This window comes from Aptenodytes forsteri, unplaced genomic scaffold, assembly GCF_000699145.1.
Source record: "Aptenodytes forsteri isolate BGI_AS27 unplaced genomic scaffold, ASM69914v1 Scaffold236, whole genome shotgun sequence".
Lineage (NCBI taxonomy): Eukaryota > Metazoa > Chordata > Aves > Sphenisciformes > Spheniscidae > Aptenodytes > Aptenodytes forsteri.
The window spans coordinates 2,255,842-2,278,788 of NW_008794456.1; the positions used below are offsets into that span (position 1 = coordinate 2,255,842).

At 41.2% G+C, this 22,947-nt stretch overlaps 1 protein-coding gene across 1 annotated transcript in view; it reads right to left on the bottom strand.

The window, feature by feature from the left end:
- ATRN (attractin) overlaps positions 1-22,947 on the bottom strand; it is a 124,487-nt gene that overhangs the window by 39,871 nt on the left and 61,669 nt on the right. The window contains exon 25 of the mRNA XM_009290721.1: positions 609-670. Within this exon, the coding sequence (XP_009288996.1) occupies positions 609-670 (62 nt within the window). The remainder of the gene's footprint in view (positions 1-608; positions 671-22,947) is intronic.

Here is a 22,947-nt window from a genome sequence, read left to right on the forward strand (position 1 = left end):
CTTTAGTTTAAAGCCATTCCCCCTTGTCCTGTCGCAACAGGCCCTGCTAAAAAGTTTGCCGCCATCTTTTTTATAAGCCCCCTTTAAGTATTGAAAGGCCGCAATATGTATGTTTGTATTTAACTTGATGTATTTTCAGTTTAAAATCAAAAGGTCCTACTTAAAGAGTCTGAAATTAGTCCACGCTTAACTCTTTGCAAAATCATTTCCTTAATTTATGATTTGTGTCTGACAATGTGTGAACATCTGCAATTTCTCAAAGTCATACGTTATTTGTATGACGTGGTAACTCAAAAGATGTCTTCTATACCACTCTAAAAGTAACTTCTCCATTTCTAAAAGCCTCCACCCCCTCCTCTAACCTCCCCTTCCCTGCATGCACAGGACAAGATGCATCTGCAAAGATGGGCAGACAATTTTCTTAACATATTTCCTAATTAAATACTCTAAACACAACCACAGGGATTTCCATTTTCTAGGCTGTGATGTAAGCAGGATGTTTAATTAAAAAAAACCAAACAACAAAAAAACCAAACACTATACTGAAAAACAATAAACAAATATCTTTCCTAAAGAAGAAACATTTAGCTATCTTAAATGAAAAGTACCTGAAAAATGTCACAAAGAACTGTACCAGGTCCATAAAGTTGCTGTGCTGTGAGAATGCAATCTGCAAAAGAAAAGCAAATGCTTTCTATTACTTACTGAAAAGAAAATTCATATTTAAGATGCATTGTTGCTGGGATCAAAAAATTACAATGAAATACATCTTAAGTCAATTAACATTTTTGAACACTCTTTTGAAAAAGCACCGAAATATCCTGAGGGAAAAGAAAACAAACTATAACTTCACATTATTTTGAAATCATATATCCAAAAAAAATGAACCTAAACAAGTAACATCTCTCTGTCCCAACAGCGTTCAAGGAACAGTCTTCAGCGCACATCAACTACCTTGGAGAAAACGCTAGTTCAAAAAGTTAGAAGACAGAAGTTTCACAGGGCTAAAAAAAGAGCATCTTTAATGACTTGTATACACAGCAACCCAGAGTACAACATTTAAAAGTTCAAAATGCATGCTCCTATTCAAACAATGTTCGTCCATCAAAATCTCCTCGAGTAGGTAACTTACACCAAGAGCAGCAAAAAGGCATGAAACACAGAAGATAATAGATACTGTAAAAACAGCTATGGCATTCATCGCAACTCACTTTCCCGCAATCCACTCACACTGCAAAGCGAAAAACAAGCGAATATTTTGGACAAAAAACAGGGGGAAGAAGTGAACAGGAAACTGGGAGGTGGTTAGAGGCAAAAGGAAAGATTAGGGAGCCTGGTTAAAAATAACAAAGCAGAGGGGAGGGAAGCCAACAGAATTGCAACTTCTGCAATATTAGGAATCAGAAGTTCTTTCCAGGTACCTCCTATTTCCTCTGACTATCAATCTCAGCACCACACCAGAATATTAACTCTTTCATGCGGTAACTGAATTTATTTCAAAACTAAACCGAAATCTACACTTACAAAAGCTTTCCATGGATATTAAATTCACTTAAGGTGTCATTTGTGGTTTGGGTTTTCTTTTTTTTCCCCTTAATAAACGGCATGTTACAGTGTCATCAGCATAAATACAAATCTCTCCTCCCAGCAATAGTCACATTCCAAAAATGATGAATATATGCAAAGTGAATTATCGCTTGGATTTCTGTTCCTCTAGAACACCTTCTATTATCCTATTTGCTTTAAATATCCATTGTAACTTGGTATAGAAGCTGCCCAAAATAATTTTCTTATAAATACACCGAAATGCTCTTAAGCTGAAAGCTCCTTTACAGTGCCTAACTTCTGTTTCGCCGGAAAGCTAACTCGAAACCTGCAGACCAGATGCTCGTGACCTCAATATTACTGCCTGCAAAAGACAAGAAAGCACACAGTTTCTTGCTGTTTTTTTCCTTATAAAGTGCTTCCCAATAGCTTTCTGATGAGAAAAAGAGAGTGAGCGTGATTTCACTTTTTGTTTTAAAACTCAGTGCATGGTAACTGAGGTGGTTTTATATTCGCGAAACTATTCTGGCAGTTCTTTAAGGCAAAGAAGTTTCTTACTAAAATATCACATCCCCAAATATAAACATGTAATATATCCAGTATATAGAAATACTGTCTGAGAATACCTATGATGCCGACTGACTATAAAAGATGCATTTCAAAACAAAGACCTTATTATGTATCAACAGCTTATATTTAAAAATCCTTTTGTAGAAAAAGAAAAATAAAAGCACAAAGAAATCATCAACGGGTCAGTCCTCTGCGACGATCGTTAGGACCAGTTTGTGATGGAAACCAGAGCTTGCTCCACTTAGAATGTGAAGAAGAAACAAGTATCTGCTAATTTTAAATAAAGACGGATTCTGTGGAAGATTAACGAGACTAGGAACTCATCTCTAAACTGTTACAGGAGAAGGGCTTCTCATTTTTTGGTGATAGAAGTGTAGGAAATAAAACAGAGAAGGAAAATCTGGGTTTGTTTCACACAGAAGCACTATAAATGCTTTACCAGTGGTGGTTCTTTTGCCTACCTGTTGGAGCTCTTCTCTTGCAAAGACCAACTGAGGATCTGTACCTCATACACGGATTAAAAAAAAAAGCCTAGGTTGATTTCTGCAATTTACTTCTCACAAGCTGAAAACACTTTATGCTATTAAACCTGACCAATCTGTGTCACAGGCAATTTAGTGTCATAATTGTTAATGGTTTGCTTACTTAGAGCTTAATTTCCCCTAATATAATCTGTTCCTAGGACTTAATTAATTCAGTTACATAGAAAGTTTGGTTAGAAATAGCTGTTAAAAGTAGACTGTTCATTCTGGATATAGGGAAAATATGGCACAAATTTCTTAGCGGTACGGATTTTTAATTAAGTTTAAATGACAGTAGAAGATTCATTTATCCATTCTCAAAAAAGTAATTTTGTACACCAAAGGAATAAACAGCGTAACTGCAGGGAAACACCGTGTATCTCATGCTGGGGATTGGGAGAGCATCCTCCAGGTACCGAGCAGAACTTCAGCTCAGCTACAGAATCAAATTGCCACTTTCATAACACACGTGTCCTTCAAAGACTTTTTATACTACGTTCTTAGGAATAATGCAGTATCCTTAAGCAGCTAAGATCAAAACAGATCAGAAAATTAATTACGTTAATGCCGGAGAATATTATAAAGCTTTTGTTTATCTGTACCTGAAAAAGCCTATCACACTTTTTCTAACGCCGCATCACTTGAAGTATCAAAAAAAATTTGCCTGCTTTCCAGAGGAATAAAAATAGCTGCCTATATGGACTGATAAAAATGTATAATTAACAGCTTTACTTTCTTTATCATCTGATTAGCATAAAACATTAAGCCAAGAAGAAAATTTGGCTACCTCTAACTACCCAACAAGACCTAAAAAGTGCACGAGCTTTGAAATCAGTACACACACGTTTCAAAGGAGTTAACGGCAAAGTACTTGGCCACAAAATATTTTGTGTAAAGGAAAAGCAATCTGAACCCAATTGACATTTCAGGAACAGTTGGTACTTCAGACTCAAAATACTTCTGGAGTTAAACTACAGCCTGTGACTGACGTAAATTTTGACAAACAAATTGGGACCATTACATACCAGGAATTGGTTTGCATTAGTACCCAAGTTTGTGCTCCAAGAGAAAAGAAACTTGAGAATAATTTCAAGAGAGTAATTTTGTGCACAAATGGGTCCAGCTGACTCAGTCAACTTCGTATTTTGAAACAAGTTCACCTTAAGCCTGTAAGTGCAACCGTATCTAAAGTTATTTAAGCCTCCAGTCTTTTGATTTACAAGTGCTTTGAACTCATTAAAAAGTACTTGAATGTCACATACCACGAAGAAAAATGAGTATCACCAAACCAATGAGAAATTCTGTAGAAATATTCTTTTTATAAATATAGCAACATAAAAATTTGAATAACTCCTCTCGCTTACGTGTAATAAACAGAATTACAGACAAATCATCACAACACAACTCCTTCCACTTGTGCTGGACATTACTGTTATTTTAGAGAAATAGAAGGCAAACTATTAGCCATGATGGGGATGGGGCAAATCTCTCTCCAAACCCAAATAATTTCTAATATTACACATAATGTTAGTACTCCTAATCCAAACTTGTTAACTGAAGAACTGCTAACGTACTGAGGAACATTACAAGTATGGCATTTTCGTAACAGAATTTGGAGCATTTGGGGATAAGTAAATGCTTGAGAAAACATGAACATGTAGAAAATATTGTTTCTACAACTTGTCTTTCCCTGCTAACAATGCTGGATTATTTAACATGCTGTATTTTCGCCTTTCTCCACTACTGTATAAAGTGACTCAATTCACATCAGTGCTGCCTTCCTTTTCAACGCTACTTCATATTAGGGATGAGAAAAAGTGAAATTCAAAATGGTATTTTGAACAGGACACACTCCTAGAATACAACTGGAAAGGAGAGAAAAATAGAAGTCTAATTAACTTATGAAATCAGAGAAGTACAACAAAGAAGGCGCAACGTGAAGCAGGCTACTGGAGTTCGGTGCTTGCTGGGAATTCACAAGATATCAAAAGGGTCCCTACTGCTAGAACCATTAACCTCACCCAGCAGGCGGGAGAACGCTACAGCACTCGTGTTTTGAACATCTACGGGACCACACGGCACTGAAAACCGTGGAAATTCAGAGATTTCAGGCTGCTTTGCTTTTTACTGAAATATAGTCCCAGCGCCAAAGTTAACGAACAAAACAGCAGCACGTAAGACTGAAAGGCTGGGAGCTCCAAGGGCTTCCAAAGAGATAAAGCCAACAGCCAAACAAGCTGCAGATGACATTTATGTACATATTCCTCTATTTCTTCCTCAGCACCTCCACTTTCTCTAGTTTTTTTTATGGTTAGAGGCAAGGATTCAATCTGACCTTGGAGAATACAGACAACAGTAACATGATGCCGTGGCCTGAATGCTGAGCGCCTGCGCTTCTGTCAAAGGACCTGCTGAAAAACAAATGGTTTTTAAGTATTCTTGAGCGATGCCAAAGTCATCAAAACATTCATTTTGCCCTCTATGATAGCAATGGGGGGAAAGAGTGCTCTTCTGCTCAAGAGAAGCATCGTTCCCGGTTGCAGTTCTCCTTTAAACACAACGTGCCCTAGTGAAACACATGGCAGAAAACGCGTATTGTTCTTGGTGCTCTCCACTCAACAGGAGCAGCGAGCCAACTCCAACAGCCTCAGCGGTGAGGTTTCGGGGAAAAACGAGCCAATTTAACAATCCAGCTCCACCACCTAAAAGGTGGTCCCAGCTCTGCCACATGTGAACATCTTCAGTGAGCCAAGGCAAGTTATTAAGCCAGCAGAGAACTAACCGTAGGAATGCAGGGCTTTTTGCTGGTATTGCTGAGCTGACCCAGCTCACTGAGGGATGAGGCAAACTCAGCAGCAACCGAAGGGAGGAGCAGGGCAAGATGACCCTTTTTGGGCAGGTGGCTCTCAAATCGTCTCGGCGCTGTTAGCTTCCAGGACAACTTTTCAGAAGGAAGCATCTGTTCACCTCCGCAGATGAGATTTATGGGATTCAGACACAGATTAAGACGTCTAAATACAGGAATACAGAGGTATGTGCCTATTGTCCCTTTACACCCAATGGGAACACCATCTGTGATTCAGTCGGCCAATGTAGGTGTCTATTACAGGATTACCTGAACAGTTCCAGATCGTAAGCCTCCATCGTTAATGGGACCTTAAACACCTAAGGCACATGAAGACATCTATTTGTAGACCCCTATATTTAGATGGCTTAAATTTCCACAGTGCTTCCTTGCCCTTGGTTTCGTGGATGTACTAAAAGCTCCATTCACTGCCTAGGTAGGGGCAACCTACTGCCATTCATCTGACCCTAAGACATCTCACCTGGCCTCCAGCTGCTGCTCCAGAAGGGCATGGGCCTCTGATAGGTCCTATGTCCTATCTCTCATCCTCTTGGCATCATGTGCCCATGTTTAGGCATTGACTATCACACCACGCTGCTGGACCGCATGCAGCTGTTTGTGGTAAGGCACACAGCCATTGGAGCAGATGTTGAGCAACAAAAAGGAAGTGGCTACTGATTTATTAAATCTGCTTTCAGTGTCAATAAGCACAGAGAGACTGGAAACTGGCTCAGCACGTGTTAAAAGCTTAGATGATTCAACGAAAATGATGGAAGAAGAACTTCACTGAACGGAAGAAGAAACTCAAAGCTGACATTCAAGCTTACAAGAACCACTTGGCCTCACTCTTGCAAAACTCTTTGATGTGGCGGTAAGCTTAAAAGTAGACCTTAATTTTTATAAGTCTGATCCCGAGTGGCAAAACACAGGAAAAGCTCACACTATAAGCCTGATAAGCAGCTTAAACAGCCTGCATCCCTGTTCTCCCCACCCCAAAATACAAATTCACAAGCTTGACTAAGATGAATCAGATAAATTCAGGCTGTAGGAGCCTCGAAAGGCAACTAAATCCAGTCACAGGCCTAGCCAACATGTCCCAACGTTAGGATATAGGTACAGAGGGAATGTTTCATTATTATAATTATTTCTACCTTTCAGATCAGGCCGTGGAACAAACCACAAAGTACAGAAGAGCAGGCTAAGTCAAGACCACCCGTCCTCTGTGTTAACATTGTGCATCACACCTGGAAAGAATAAGCTCATTAATACCTGCTCTTTCTTAATTCTTTACGTTATGTCTTGGGGGACAACGAACATGGGCTAACGCCTCACAAAACGTCAGAGAACAAAAACATTAAATGTACATTGGCTTATACTTGTAATCCAGGTATAAGAGGTAACAGGCAAATGCAGTAGGATGACCGATTGCTGAGAGAAACCACGATCTTCTTAAAACAACCTAACAAACCCTGTTCTAATTGGTGGTGCTCAAGAAGGAAAACATATACCAGCTTTGTTTCGGGAGCTTTGTGTCACAGGATCCTAAAAGACAGTTTCTTTTTGGATGCAAGGGGATCAGCTGCCCTCCGTCCATCTTTGCCTGGAAAAGGGTTGATTAGCATTATGCCCTGTCTCAGTCAAGACCCAAACTATTGCATTCAGATGTACCAAGTACAGTTTGGCAATTTAACAAATGGATAATGGAATACAAATTTCAGTGAATGAAGATATGTGACAGTGAAATGTGGATGTTGAATCTCCAAAAGGGAAGAGAAGCATTACAACTCCTTGCCTCTGTGCAGGGTTAACGTTCAGTTAGGTGCAGAACAAGACACCTACACCGAAAAAACCAAAAGATATTTGCATCTCTAAGGGAATGAAGCAAAGCTTGTCACAGACCATGATTACACCAACATTTTAACCCTTCCATAAGTGCTGCTGGTGACCAAGTGTGCATCCACACCCTCCCTTTAACCACTTGTTCCCATATTTCCCATTACCCAGCAAGAGTGTACAGTGTATTTGCAGCTGTAGAGTAAACCAGATCACACAACCCACTGCAGCTGAAAACTGACCTTTGCTGAGCCAGCTTTCATACCCTGGTCACAGTCACTGCACCAGTGGGCAACGCGGTGCCACACCACGGAGGCAGCGGGACTTTCCCATTTTAGAGGCACCATGGATCTATTTTAAATGAACAGCAAAACTACATCCCAAATTTTGAGGTTAGGAAGAAAATTTAAGCTGACTTGACCCCTGCAAGTCTTCAAAAGCTGCAAGAACAACTTGCTCCACAGGGAAAGATTCTCTAGACAGAAAAGTTAAACCTTAAGTCTGAGAGAAGGAAGGGTCTTACAGCAATTAATTGTAACTCAAAAAACTCTGACACACAACAAGTTAAAGTGGAACATGATTCTGAGGTGGGAGATCCCAGAGAGTTTGTAATACACCTGATGGTGTGGGTGTGGACATCAGAAGGAGGAGTTGTGATGCTCAACTGAAAGCTGACAAATCTGAGTAGGGGATAACCATCCACAGCTGCAACACCAGCTGATCTGACAGCTAAAGGTCCAGGAGAGGTGGATCACAGAAAGCAGAGAAGTCCCAGATGTAAGTCCAGATTGATCTGTTCCTGCTTGCATTAGAAGAATTACTCATTGCTCATCAGAATCTCAAAAACCAATTTGCATCCAAGCACACTCAACAGACTGCTGCTTTATATTTTGTCGAAGAAAAACTTCTGGCCAACTTGGTGCAGCTGAAGAGGTTCACATGCTCAGATTTACATTCGACAAGAAGTAAAAATAAAACCTCCACGACAATTTCATCTTCACACCTACTACTACGAGCCACGTTGCTCCTGTGTGGAGGACCAATGAAAGAGATAAATGACTTACTCCTCACTTGCTGCAATATTAACTAAGCGATTGAGCTTTATGGCACAAACGCTTGATACTGTGCAAATATAAAAAGTAGTTCACTTCTGAACTTATACCGAGATGGAAATCGATTTATATTCCAATACTGTGCCGCCTTACTGCAGTCGTCACAAATTGTCACTTTTCAGCTAACTGGCTGCAGTTGGCTCAGAAATGCCCATTATATATGCTTTGTCTCCCCATGCGAGCTCCCAGATCGCTGTGCAGAGCAAACACGGGCATAGCTGCCTCTAAATTAAAAATAGCGCTTAAGATTTAGTCCCCCATTTCTCCGCATCAGAAAAATTACCACACAAATCTGACAAATGGGAAGTATTTGTTCAATAAACAGCCAGGTGTTGAATAGTGATACTCATCTAAATTTAAAGTGCACTAGCAAACAATGTTCTGGGAAGTCCCGTAATTGGAACAGCAATCTCAGCTCAGACCCCGCACACCTACTCATTACAGTAACGCACTACCAAATGCCACAAGAAACCTGAGGCAGGACCAGAAAAAACTCAGCTCTTCTGAATGTCAGTCAAATACCTTAAAACTAAAGATCTACCCTGTCCGCACACTGAAGGTGGCAATGGTCATGCAAGAGAAGACCTGAGGCAGCCAGAAAAAAACTCAGCTCTTCTGAATGTCAGTCAAATACCTTAAAACTAAAGATCTACCCTGTCCGCACACTGAAGGTGACAATGGTCATGCAAGAGAAGAGTGGTAAGGTAACTTGAGGCTACTGTAGCAATTTTGCAGGAGAGGAAAAAAATAAAAATAAAAATAAATACAAAACGGCCCCAGCTCTTGCTTTCAGAGCTATGACAGTAGCTGAAGCAACAGCAAAGGTAGGGCTGTGGCGGTGGTGAATCTCACGGGTTGTGCAGGCACTGGTGGTGGTGTCAGGCTGTAGGAAAATACAGGCAAGAATTCACAGCCTTGTAAACTCTCTTTCGACACTGAAATTTGGGGTCTGTTGCTGGATGCTCTTTCCTGAGAGCTCCTGCTCTGTGCCTGCTGTGAACAACAGCGGCACGCTTGTGGTTGGCATTAAAGGATCGTGAAAGATGATTTCTGATAAACCTTGCTGCAATGGGTTAAGAGGTACTGTCCCAACTCTTCTCAACCAGGAGTTAAGTAGCCTCCAAGGAGGGTTAGAGAAGGAATTCACACCTATAATTCTGCCCTAGAAATGCAAAGCGCAACTGCGTTTTGCATTGCAGCAACGAGGCCGTCCTTGGTCCTTGCGGATGACTCTGTAGGCACAGCAGCCAAGGTGAAACTGCAAATTCAGGTAGCAACTTCTAAAATAACTTCAGCAAAAATCCCTGTTGGCTTTGTAAAGTTTGAGAGAACATTCAGTGAAGAGGCAGCATTCAGGAGGATGAGGAGTAGGTCCAACAAGCCGAGATGGCCAAGTTATAATTAAAAACTCAGTAAGGCGAATTTCCATGAGAAGAGGACCTCTAAGGTGTATTTCGTTTCCACCAAGCTTTGGGTACGAACCCTCCCCAAAGCAGAGAGCACAGCACACAAATAATTCTGCCTCATTTGGGTTCTTGCATACAGCTGAACTGGTTGTTCAGTTGTTTCAACTTGTTGTTGAATTCTGGTGAATTTTTACATAATACCTCATTCTTAAGACTAAAGTTAAAAATAGCGTATGTCATGATAACGGCAATTAAGTTCAGGCAAATTACTATCATCAACTGGAGACAAAGACTAACAACATTAATCACTTCCAGCAGTAAAGAGCACCACAGGCTTCAGTTATAGAGAAGAAACGCCTTTAAACCGTTTTAAGGGTTTGGAAACAGAATCGAACGGTCAAGGCTCTCCCAACCTCACATACTGCTTGCAGACAAAAATCTTTACTTACCGTTGGCCTCTCAAAATCTAGGTATTGGTAAGGTGTCCAGCTGAATACCTTTGAATGCAAATTTTATGTTTGGAATTCAAAAGGAAAAGGGTTAAAAAAAAAAAGTATAGAAAAGAGATGTTGTCACATTGCTTCTGTCCCCAATCAAATCACTTCCAAAGTGCTTCTTTTTGTCCAAGAAAAGATTTCTTATTGCTTACAAACTCTTGTCCACACCTAGCCCTGAAGGCTGACCTGCAGGTTTGGTAGAAGTCACCTGAAAAGGGATTCTTGGAGCAATCCTGTATGTTGCCTGTTTTAATTCTGTAACATCTAAGCAACAGTACCTTCTCAAGCACAGCACAAAAACTTCGTGCCACTTCTACTTTAAATGTTTAACTAGAGGGAAAAAAAATCTCTTTGCTGAAAGGTCTTGCTTATTAAATGAAACGCAGGTAAGGAATTCACTCCTTTAAGAGGAATTCAGCTGAGAAAAACAATGCAATAAAATCCCTAAATGTGTGTATATATATAATTAAAAAAAAATATATATATATATAAATGCACATTTTGCACTGCTCGGTTTAAAAGCAACAAATAGGAGACTTCTTGAAAACCTACATAAAATATCAACCCTTATACTGGACCTCAGATGTGTTTAGGCTGCAAAGCTGTTTCGAGTTATCTCGAACTTGGCAGCAGCGATACAGCACTCGTGTGTTCGCCTGAACGCCTGACAGTTGGCAGGCGGCTTGCAGGGACAGCGGGTACCGCTGGCCGAGCCACACGCCCCAGGAGAAGTCCCAGCAGCAAAGCTCGGCTCGCTCACAAAGCACTAAGCAGTTTGCTCATGCCACAGAAAGAAGAAAAGAGGTTATAATCTGCGGCTGAGAATAACATTTTGGTTACAGAGCGAGCTTTCTTGCCACCATATGAGTCTTTTAAGAGAAAAACGCTGACGTGTTCCTTATTTTAAATGGATGTGGATTTATACGCGACTGCAACAATTATTCTGGAGACAAGGCAGTTTGGAGCTACTTTGAAAAAAGTTGTTAAAAATAAAAATGCCAAAACTAGACACAGAAAGTGAGCCGCTAGCATTAAAACGCTCCACTCTTCCCAGTTGCAAGTCCTCACGCATCTCCCTCCGGTATCAGACACTGCTGTGTAGATGCATTTGTGAAGGATCCCACTCCTTGGCTTCGTGCCGAGCAGCGCTCTGACACCATCTGCGTGCAGGGTAAGTTATGTTCCGTCAGCATACCGACTATTTATGGACAGTTTCAGCATGGAAAAAATTAAAACTTTAGCACGTAACAGCTCAAACACTCTCTCAGACCCTCAAAGTCCAGCAAAAAGATGAGCTTTGCAGTCTACAACCACTTGTGTGCCAAAAGCCTAAAAGGAATAAAAGCGTTTTCCTAAAGAGCTTGCAATGTCAGTACACGAGAGGGAATCAAGAATAGAAAGAAGAGTAAAGCAGCTAAATACGTATTAGCAATTTTTTTTTTTAGGCTGCAAAATAGCTGACAGATGGAAATGGGCAAAACCTTCTGTTTTGCATCATTTCTGACCAGACAAAACACTGGAAATATATGCAAGACAGAGCTCGGTGTTGCAGCGGGGAAAAAGCTCTGTCCCCCTTTCCAAGGAAGCCGCGATTTCTAAGGATCATATGGGATAAAAGATTTAAAGCGTTTATCAATCTGTATCACAAAAGGTTTGCAACATGCCAGCCTCAGAATTCTCTACAGAAATTCTAAGGATTTTACATCCTTAATAAAATAAAGCAGTAAAATAAGTATATCTATTTATATATTACATATAAATTATATATATAAATTATATATAAATTATATGTATATTTTTCCAAAAGTAAAATAAGAATATATTTATATAAATAACCAAATAAAAATACCTTTTAGTAACAACATTTCTCATATTACACAATATCAAAGACACACGCTGCTTCAAACCTGGTGTCACATTACTATGCGAAGTGGCAATAAAAAAAAAAACTAAACCAAAAACCCCAAACAAAACACCTGACTTTCAACAAACTACCTATTTGCAGGGAGGAAAAAAAAAAAATAAATAAGAGAAGATAGAAGAACCAAAGATTCACGCAATAATTGAAAAGTTCAACCCATTTTAGGATTTTTTTTAAATGATGCACTCGCATAGTTATGAAATAAAACGCCGGGGAGTTTAAGAAATGTATTTTCCTGCACTGCATACCCGTGAGCTGGAGAACTGGCAGCCTGATTTGTGTTTCCAACATAAAACCAGAGGAAAAACGTCAGGCACTGTGGAAGGAAACTTTATGCTGCGAAGCACAGGGTACGCGAGCTCACGTAAGGGCTGATCAAAGGGCCGCCTCGTTACGCAGCATCAGTAACAGTTTTGGAAGAGCTATGAAGTCAGAAATCACAGGCTGGGCTGTTTTGCTCATCAAGGTTTTATTTGTTGGGAGCCTCGGCTATGATTTTGTGTTAAAGAAGTCTTAACGTGAAAAAAAATAACATTGCTGGTAGGGGAAAAATGAACAACCTAAATATATATATATAAGCTCTTGTATTAGCATTAAAAAAGGACAGGTAGTTGCTATCTATCACTAAAGGCTTTCTAGAACATGTATTTCACCATTTTGTCATGAAGAAGTTCCCAGTAAAAACCTGAACTGACAAATCAATCTATTGTGATTTATTTCAATCCCCCATAGTCAAAATATTCACGTAATTTAAAGCTACTTTGGGTCCAGGTGTAGGAATCAGGCCGGTGCTAGTCTTGCATGCAAAACAGACCGTTTTAAGAAATAACTACACATGACAGTCATGATTAAGGAAAGAAAAAAAAAAAACAACAACGATTTAGGGGGGAAAAAAACACCCCAACAACAACAAAACCCCCAATCGTCCCAGAAATTTATTATTACGCAGGGCTGGGGTAGTACCACACCGCCCTGACCCCAGCTCTCCACGCTGCTTGCCAACACTGCTGCGAGCAGGATTTGCCAATACGGTAGAAAAACTCCTAATAATATGAAGTCAGGAAACGGAGAGAAAAAGAAGTTTTAGCGACATTCCAGGAATGGTTTGGTTTTAACAAAAGCAGACCCGCAGAGCCAGCTGAGAGCCGTTATTTGAGTGCTGGTGGCTCTGTCTTCTGTTAGCTAAACAAGCCAGAGGCTTTTTAGTTTTGTCACCCTGTGTTAGTACGGGATATATTTCCCCCCCGTGGTTTAGCCAGGCTACATCTGCTGTTGCATTTGAGTGTGCTGGCTTCTTATATTTTATTGGCAGTGCACTTTTCTCCTCTTCATTAACTCTGCTTACTATTCTTTGACTCTTTAAATAAGCTTTCGTGTAAGGAAATATATCTAGCTCTTTTGGTAGCTGTAAAAGCTTCCCAGCGATGGCCCACATCGCTCATTTTCTGAAATATATTTGGACTTGAGGTTTACATTTACATTCAGCGGTGGCATACTGTATTTTCAAGAGCTGTTCAGCACAGAAGCACAGCAACTGCAAGCAACCGGCCTCATCTCCCTGGGCCTCACCCAGGAGAAATTAATTGCCTAATGCAGACTTTGCTTCCACAGAAAATTAATTCTGCATTTTTTTGGTATTATGCTTTCCAGCCCTGCAACTTAAAAGGAAAAAAAAAAAAGAAAACCACAGAAAATCTGCATTTTTTTGGTATTATGCTTTCCAGCCCTGCAACTTAAAAGGAAAAAAAAAAAAGAAAAGATCAGCTTCCTTAAAAGTAAGACAATCCATACATGTCTTACTCTTATATCCAGAAAAACCCTCATCCTAAGAAATCCTCCTGGTATTATTAAATCTGAATCTCAGTCTCCGTCTCTCCGTTCTCCTATAACGTCTCTTATTTATGCAGCTAAAGTTTTGGAACAGCCACACGAGCAGACTTCCAACGCTGTACGAGCATCTTACACTAAACCTCGCAAACAAAGATCAGTGAGTTACTACCGCTCATCCCAAGTATAGCTCAAGTTGTAGACATAAAACCCCAAGATTTCCATGGTTGGGTCAAAGGATAAAAATCCCATGCAACGATAACAGCACTTGGGGAAAACTTAGCGTGAGCAATTTTCAAGGTTATTGAAGCCACCACCTCCAGTAAAAAGGTACTGAAGTTGCAACGCATCCTAGCAAGGGTTAACTGCCTTTGAGAGAAACCCCAGTTTTTAAGGATTTAAGAAGCTGCTAACAAAAACACTACTTAATATGAAAAGGAACAACTTCTAAAAGGAGAAAAATGTCATCGGTTGATGCCAAAAATAAGAAGGCAGGAGCAGATAAAAAGGAAGCAGCTGTTTCATGTTTTAAAGTATCATTTCACTGTTCTGTTTCAAATCTTTCCGTCCCCAGCAGAAGATGTCAGTTTGCCTATTCTGAAAGTAATGTAATTGCATGTCTCCAAAAGTAATTACATTCAACAGCAAATTTCATCAGATTAACAAATTGATTTACGTTTCATTGTTCGGTTTAAAGCAAGCCTCTTGCCACAGCGAGAGAGATGCAGTGAAAGAAGCTCAAAAGCACCTGCAGTTATATCTAAATAAAGGCAAGGGACATCATTAGCAAACAACTTTGGCATTCCAGTGCTTTCAGAAGCAAAAGAAAAAGAACATTTTTGGAACAGAAGGGTCCCAGAGAGCTCAGGATGATTCTATCTCTGCACCTACATCTATTCCTAATTAAAGGTGCACGAGGCACACTGAGGACCTGGTAGGAAACCTATCAAGATCATCGTCCTCAGTATGGTTTCAAGGCTACATAATCATTTTATCAAAGCAATCACTATCTCTCTGTAAGTATTTTATTCTCTTTAGCCAAGAACAAAGACATTTTTTCTTTCGCTTTACCCTTACTGAGAGCTTTCATTCGATTAGCCTGTGGCTTTTGATTACAGAACGACATCAATCTAGAGGAAGGCTGGAAACCTCCACGGGCCATGCCCAGTCCTCAGGGGTATTTATGCCCTGTATCAAATGCCTAATGTTTCCTCCAGAGGCAAATCAGGGTATTAGAGTCAGTTACAGACCCGGCTTTTTAACTGCGGTACGGTTTCTTCGCTCCATCTGATTACGTGCATTATCAAAGCCTTTTAGTTAGGCTGTAAACCTCAAAGAGGTAACCCCAGAGAGCATCACTGCTGGTAATTCACGTCACCTTAAAGGGGTCGAAAGCCTAAAATAAAAGGAAGGTGGAAGCGTGGGATCCGACATTCCTCCAGCTCCGTTTTCAGGCGGAGGGGTGCTGTCTTCCTCACCTGGCAGGAGGCTAAGGGCACCCCAAAGCTTTCCTTGGCTGCGGTGAAGTGTCACCCACCACTTCGCTCTGCAAGAAAACGAACGCTTCCCGAACCACGTTAAACACCGAATGGCAAGTAAAAACTAAAGCTTAATTGAAAATGGTATTAAGATTCATGCTAATGGAAACCACCTGTTTTATGGGTAACATTGCCAATAAAAGTTGCAGGATGGGGAAAGAATATCAGAAGAAGAAATATAATCCAAAACTGCTTTAATGAAGGAGATTTCCTTTGAAAAATGAGAACCTGGGAAGATTTCAGTATTTGCATACTGCTGGACACAAGAACCATGAAACATTAAAATAATGATGATAAAGATCGGAGTGAGAGCTTTGAGGATTGTGAAGACTTTTTAGGAATGTAATTCCTGGCACTTTATAAAATGTTGGCTACTGTTTCCCACTTAAATAGCCACGTTCAGCGTAAGAGAAAATGAGCCCGCTTTAATCAGCCAGAGCGCCGTTCCTTAGAAGAATCTCAGTCTAGTTTATAATTCATCTCTACTCTGAAATACAACTGACACCAGCAGCATACGGCTCCACGTGAACTTTGCCTACATACTAACACAGGAAATATCTACCGGCTTAAGGAAAAGACACATTTACAACGTTCTTGCCAGCTCCGCAAAGCCAAATAGACGTGAAGAGAATCTGCTCTCTTACATTCCTACATACATTTTCAGCATATTATTGTAAACCAGTGGGAACTGTTTTACAGGTCAAAGGAGGCCATTAGTGAAAATAATACAATGCCAGAGCAAACCCTTCGGTTGCAATGAGAGGCAGAGCAGAAATCTTTTGATGCATGGGAATAAATAGAGCTGAGGCTGTTCCCTTAGACGAACAACTAAGGAAAGAAGAAAAGGTCATAAAAATGTGTCAAAATTAGTGGTCGCAGATCTAATTTACAAAGCACTCAAATCCAAGGAAGTGTCATTTCTGAAAGCTTTATTCAGAGCGGAATCATACTCTCACACCTATTTGAAATCTTTTTCAGTCGCAGCAGTGCAGCTCTTAACTGGAGCACTAAAATGTGTATTTTGCTTCAAAACTTGGATGCAGTCACCCTGGCAATATCTGCGCCAGCGCTAAGTTAACAAAAGCAACATAAGGCAGCGACAGGAGGGCCCCAAAGGAAGGTAGTTCCTTAAAGAGTTCATCATCCAAGAGGTTCGCACGTAACAGTTTACATTTCATTCCGTGGGAGAGCACACACTGCGGTCTCCGGACACACAGCAGCAGGCACGCTGTGTAACCCGTGTACACGCGGGTTAGCGACAGTCACCCGCTCCGTCACCGAAAGAAAGCGCTGCAAACGAAAGGCTGATTTAATTACAGCACGTTTGCGGCTGTCCTCAATTTTCAGGTCTCCCATTTGTTACAGTTTCTGCGCGTGAACTTTTGGCAGCTCCTCGGAAAGCAGCGATCAATTTAAGGGAGATGAATTGTTTCCACCTTTCGGTTCACCATTCACCATTTCAGCAGATGAACTAGACAGCAATTCAACATTCTGAGTGGGTTCACTAATATCTTCCTATCACGGTAAACAGCGTATTTTGAAATATCTAGAATGATTATGACAACACATTATGTGACCGTGCATTAACTGTGCATATCCACAGTGCACTAACTTTCTGTGTAGAAGGGACTAAAGCTCTAGAAGAGGCTATATAGACCCACAGTCCTGAAATAAATCAGCTGGAGGAACCCAGAAAAAAGCTTCCACAGCCCATGCAGAAATTTGAGAAACTAAAAAAATGTGGACAGCAGAGGCAATTTTAGCTATTTTTCCACTACAGCCTTTATGAAATCAGAGTGGAAGGCAGCAATTTAAGTGACTTGAAAATTTCCCATCGGTTATCAAATACTTGGAGTCCTCAAACAGCGTAAGCTGTCTAAGGCTGCTGCAGCGCTCCACCAGGCAGCACGTGCAGCGGTGCTACGTAGTCACGGTGGCACGGTTTTGAAGCCCAACATGACGACGAATTGCCGAGCAAACAATATATAGTGAATATCCAGCGAGATTTCGCAAATGGTATATTTTGTATGCAAGAGGCTGCAAAACCCCTTCACCTCTTTTTGTTCCTTGAAGCATTTGGCTCATAATTAACGTTTAAGCACATTCGAATTAAAATACTTCAGCCAACGTGAGGGAAAGAGAGGAGGCAATTGCCAGTTAATGATACAATTACAAAGCGTGTTTTTTCCTTAATCAGCTCCTAGGAGCCTCACATATACTCAGAAAGTAGAGATCAATGCAAAAGGGCTCTGAATCTCGGAGAAAAAAAAATCTAAAATCAAATGGGACAAAATGTTAATGAAAACAATAGTTTGGGTATGAAACAAGACAAGAACACAAGTTTATATTTACTGAGTGGTAGAAAACACCATCAACAGTAAGCTGTAATGGAGCAGAAAGCTTACAGCCATTAAACAGGGCTTGAAGTTAGCTATATTAGCAACTCTAATTTTCACCCCCTGTGCATTCAGGAGAGGGACTCACTCACTGGAATCTGCTCCCGGTAAATACATGCTAGTTTAAACGTCGTTAAAAACTGCTGACATTTACACAAGTATCAAAAAGAGTTTCAAATTCTCACCATTAACTACTTGTCAGCTCCGGAGCTGAAGTTTCACCTCTGAGAGAGCTCTGGATTGAAACTCATGAAAAGAAGTCCTCTGAAAGTTTCTGCATTGAATTTCCTTGCTGCTTATTGCAATATTGTGTAGCTGATCATTTGTATTCTATAGCTCTTTTCTAATCTGAGATATATTTTGAATGAGTAACAAAGCAAACTTACAACAAAGATTAAGAAAACAGAAAAAATAGGGGGGAAAAAAGATCATATCACATTTACACGACTACAGAAAAACACCAACCCTAACAACATCCACTAATGTCCTTTCCTAAAGGGTGCACTCGCAGTTCCGTGGAAGAGAAGGAATATTTAGGGCAGTGCTTTTCAAGCAAAAGAGAGAAAGGTGAACAGCTGGGGTTTGCACAATGCTTATAAAGTCACCGCGGCCGTGCCAGACAACGTTTGTTAGCAGAGAGGAGCCGCAAAGCGGAGCGAATGGAAATACCGAGACGTTTTCGCCAAGACCTTACCTGGGTTTTCAAGAAAGCTTGGCGAGCTAAGGTTTTAAGTGAACTCCGCAACGTAGCTTTCATACTCGGAAGCCACTCAGACAGGAGGTATTAGGAAGCAGATTGCTGTATTTTGAAGGCTTTCTGCATTTTGCAGCTTTAGTTCTTTTACAAAATAATCATTTCAAGTCATTAAAGCAGGCAGGGAAAGACACCCTAAACCGATATACTTAACAAAAAAACCCCAAAAAACCCGAACTGAAGTAGTTTTGAAGAGAGGTGGAGCAAGAAGGGGAAAAAAAGCCAGAATTCAGCATTGGCAGGGACACAGCTATCTCTAGCACAAAAGAGCATTTATGCTCTCCAAGTCCAGATTTTAACAGGCAAGAAGAGAGGGAAAGAGAGACAGATTTCAATCAAGGACTTCAGAATAACGTTTCTAATATTAAAAAAAAAAAGTGGATTGTAGATTAATTGTTCTGCAGTAAAGACTGTACATTTCTGAAGTTTTCTGTTGCAAGATTTTGTATATATATCAACACTTCTGTTTAGATACATCTACTGTATCTAAATTGAAAATAAGCCAGGATAAGAGAGAGTACATACAATGACTGTTTATTATGATATTCAAACAATCAAAAAAACCCCCAAAATACCAGCTGGAGATGCTGCACTGCAGAGGAACAGACCAAACACATGCACAAGCTGCAAGGTGATGCACACACGCAAGGAGAGAATATTTTCCAGCAGTCTGGCAGTAACAGAGTTTCACTGACTTCATCATGCTTCTTATATTAAAAACACTCTAATGTCAAAAGGGAAATTGAAACGTGTTCCGTAGCTGCACAAAGTTTAATAGTGAGCAGAACTGTAGGAGGCAGTCTCCGAGATAAGAAAAACAGTTTGCATCCTGGCCATACTGCAACATGTAGTTTTAATTAACGAGTCGGCTTGCCCTGAAGGACTAAACCCAACCGCATAGGAACTTTTGTGCAGTGAAATAAGGGACGACCACTTAGAAAAAGAACTAAGGGAGGGAATACGGGAAAGGTCTGAGTAAAAAATATTCCTGAAAAGAAAGGAGCACGGGGTGAGTGCTGAAGGAGCAGTCAGGAAAGCAGAGAGGTTAAGAAGTGAGAAGTCACCCCATGGCTCTATTTTAACTCTTGTAGTGAACCCCAGTCAAGGATTGACTGCTAGGAAGTCTTTGTCCCAAAAATCATAGAATCATAGAATAGTTTGGGTTGGAAGGGACCTCTAAAGGCCATCTCGTCCAACCCCCCTGCCGTGGGCAGGGACATCTGCAACTAGAGCAGGTTGCTCAGAGCCCCGTCCAACCTGACCTCCACCCTTGGCGTAAAACATTTCTTCCCTCTATCTAGTCTCAATCTCCCCCCCTTTAGTTTAAAGCCATTCCCCCTTGTCCTGTCACAACAGGCCCTGCTAAAAAGTTTGCCCCCATCTTTTTTATAAGCCCCCTTTAAGTACTGATAGGCTTACATACAAATCCATACCTTCAGTTACCTTCTATTTTATCTTACTGAAGATAAACTTCTACAGAGAGCCAAAGACTTTACAACAACGGGAAAAACAAGGAAAGCAAATAGGAAAGAGGTACAGAAAGGACAGGTAAGGAACACAGATTGCAGTTAAGGGCAATTGAGGGCAGTGCAATCCACCACGGAAGATTGCACAAGACCTGAAAGGACACAGCGAGTCCTGGAGACAAACCATACTTTTTTTACTGACTTTCCTCTATTTTTTCCTCTATGGAACCATTACTTTTCATAATACCATCTCCTACTCATCAACTGCTCTGAAAAAAATTATCAGGATGGTGAGGAGGGAAAAGAAACGTTTAAGTAAAGCAGTGCCCCTGGGTGGTGTGAGAAGCGTAGTGTCGAACTGTATAGTGTCTTAGCATCCAGCGTAGAAAAGCTTTCACGTGGCATCAAATCTGACAGCAGTTACACCAGACGGACAACGGACTGAAAGTAAAGCCAAAAGGAGATCTATATGGCTACAGGCTCTCTGTGAAGGAGACATGACAACCCTCACGAGAGTAGGCCTAGCAAATACGGGCTAAGATGAGGAGATAGCGAGGTGGATTGAAAACCGGCTGAATGGTTGGGCCTGGGGGTGGTGACCAGTGGCATGAAGTCTAGTTGGAGGCCCGTAACTAGCAGTCTACCCCCAGGGGTCAATATTGGGTCTGATCCTATTTAACATCTTCATTAATGATCTGGATGATGCAGCAGCGTACCCCCAGCAAGTTTGCAGGCGACACCCAACTGGGAGGAGTGGCTGATAACACCAGAGGGTCACGCTGCCATCCAGAGGGACCTTCACAGGCTGGAGAAATGGGCCAGAAGGAACCTCAGAGTTCAACAAGAGGAAGTGCAGAGTCCTGCCCCTGGGGAGGAACAACCCCAGGCACCAATATATGCTGGGAGCCACCCAGCTGGAAAGCAGCTTGGCAGGAAAGGACCTGGGGGACGTCATATTGAACGTGAGCCAGCAACGTGCCCTTGCCGCAAAGAAGGCCAATGGTATTTGCTTACCATGCAACGGCTGCATTAGATAAAGTATTGCCAGCAGGTCGAGGGAAGTGATCCCTTCCCATCTACTCAGCACTGGCAAGGCCACACCTGGAATACTGGGTCCAGTGCTGGGCTCCCCAGTACAAGAGAGACATGGACATACAGGCCAGTGTCCAACAAAGGGTCACAAAGATGATGATGGGACTGGAGCATCTCTGCTATGAGGAAAGGCTGAGAGAGCTGGGACTGTTCAGCCTGGAGAAGAGAAGGCTCAGCAGGGTCTCATCAATGTCTATGAACACCTGAAGGGAGGGTGCAAAAAGGACGGAGCCAGGCTCTTTCCAGCGGTGCCCAGTGACAGGACAAGGGGCAACAGGCACAAACTGAGACACAGGAGGGTCCCCCTGAACATCAGGAAACATTTTTTTATTGCAAGGGTGACTGAGCACTGGCACAGGTTGCCCAGGGAGGTTGTGGAGTCTCCCTCCTTGGAGATATTCAAAAGATGCCGGTTCATGGTCCTTGACAACTGGCTCTAGGTGGCCCTGTCTGAGCAGGAGGTTGGACCTCTGGACCTCCAGAAGTCCCTTCCAATCTCAACCACTCTGGGATTCTGTGAGCAAGACCATGCTGTTTGACAAATTAAGGAATGCAAAATGCAGACTCAAGTCTCCAACGGTTGTTAAAGGATGCAGAAGAAAATTGGTTTTATCTCACACTCAAACGAGCAATGCTGCTGGGTTGCTGCGAGAAAGGAGGGAGGAATGCTATGTTGAGCTACGAAGAGATCTCCAGCGAAAGGAGGTGCAGGTGGGCTTCCTGAAGAAGGACAATAAAGCCATAGCAAAGTAACAAAGAACTGCTATTGCAAACATGAGACAGGACTGAGACATTCAACACCAATAGGTATTCGGAGAAAGATGACAGAAAAAAATCAATTTGGGGAAAAAATTTTCTTAGCTATGAACTGAAGAGCAAGCTAATAGAAATCGTAAGGACTACATATTCCTGGATGCGATATCGCTGCCAGACTTCTTCACAGAAAGGGTGTCTCAACCAGTAATAGCTGATGCTATTTTAGGCTTTGTTTTGGCAAGTTACAAGCATATTAAGAAGAGCTGGTGATATAAAATTACCTTGGATTGAGTGCACACAAGCAAATTCATATTAAATTAAGGATAAAACGAGGTAAGTGTTGTAAGAGAATCAAAGTTCACTCTCTTTAAGTATGAGAAATTAAGTAAGACAGTAAAATCAAGTAGACTAAGGATATAAGGAATGGGAAAGCAGCCATCTAAGTATTTCTCTCAGGTCAAAGATGCAAAACTATTTGAAAGCTGTACCCTCGGAACTAACCTCAAAAAAGACATTAGGAACAATTAGAGTCTACATATTACGGAGAGGAAAGGATTCATTAGCAAGAAGCCAGCAAGTAGTACAGAGATAAAATAAGAACTGCCAAATGTCAAGCTGAGCTAGACCTCAGCAAACGATAAACAAAATAGCAAGAGATGTTTCAGCCATCGTATTCTGCTGTGCATGAGAACAATGTTGATAACATTGATAACAATGTTGATAACACACCAATGTTTTAGTTGTTGCTAGGTAGTGTTTACACTAGTCAAGGACTTTTCAGCTCCCCATGCTCTACTGACTGAGAAGGCTGCAGGTGCACAAGAAGCTGGGAGGGGGCACAGCCAGGACAGCTGACCCAAACTGGCCA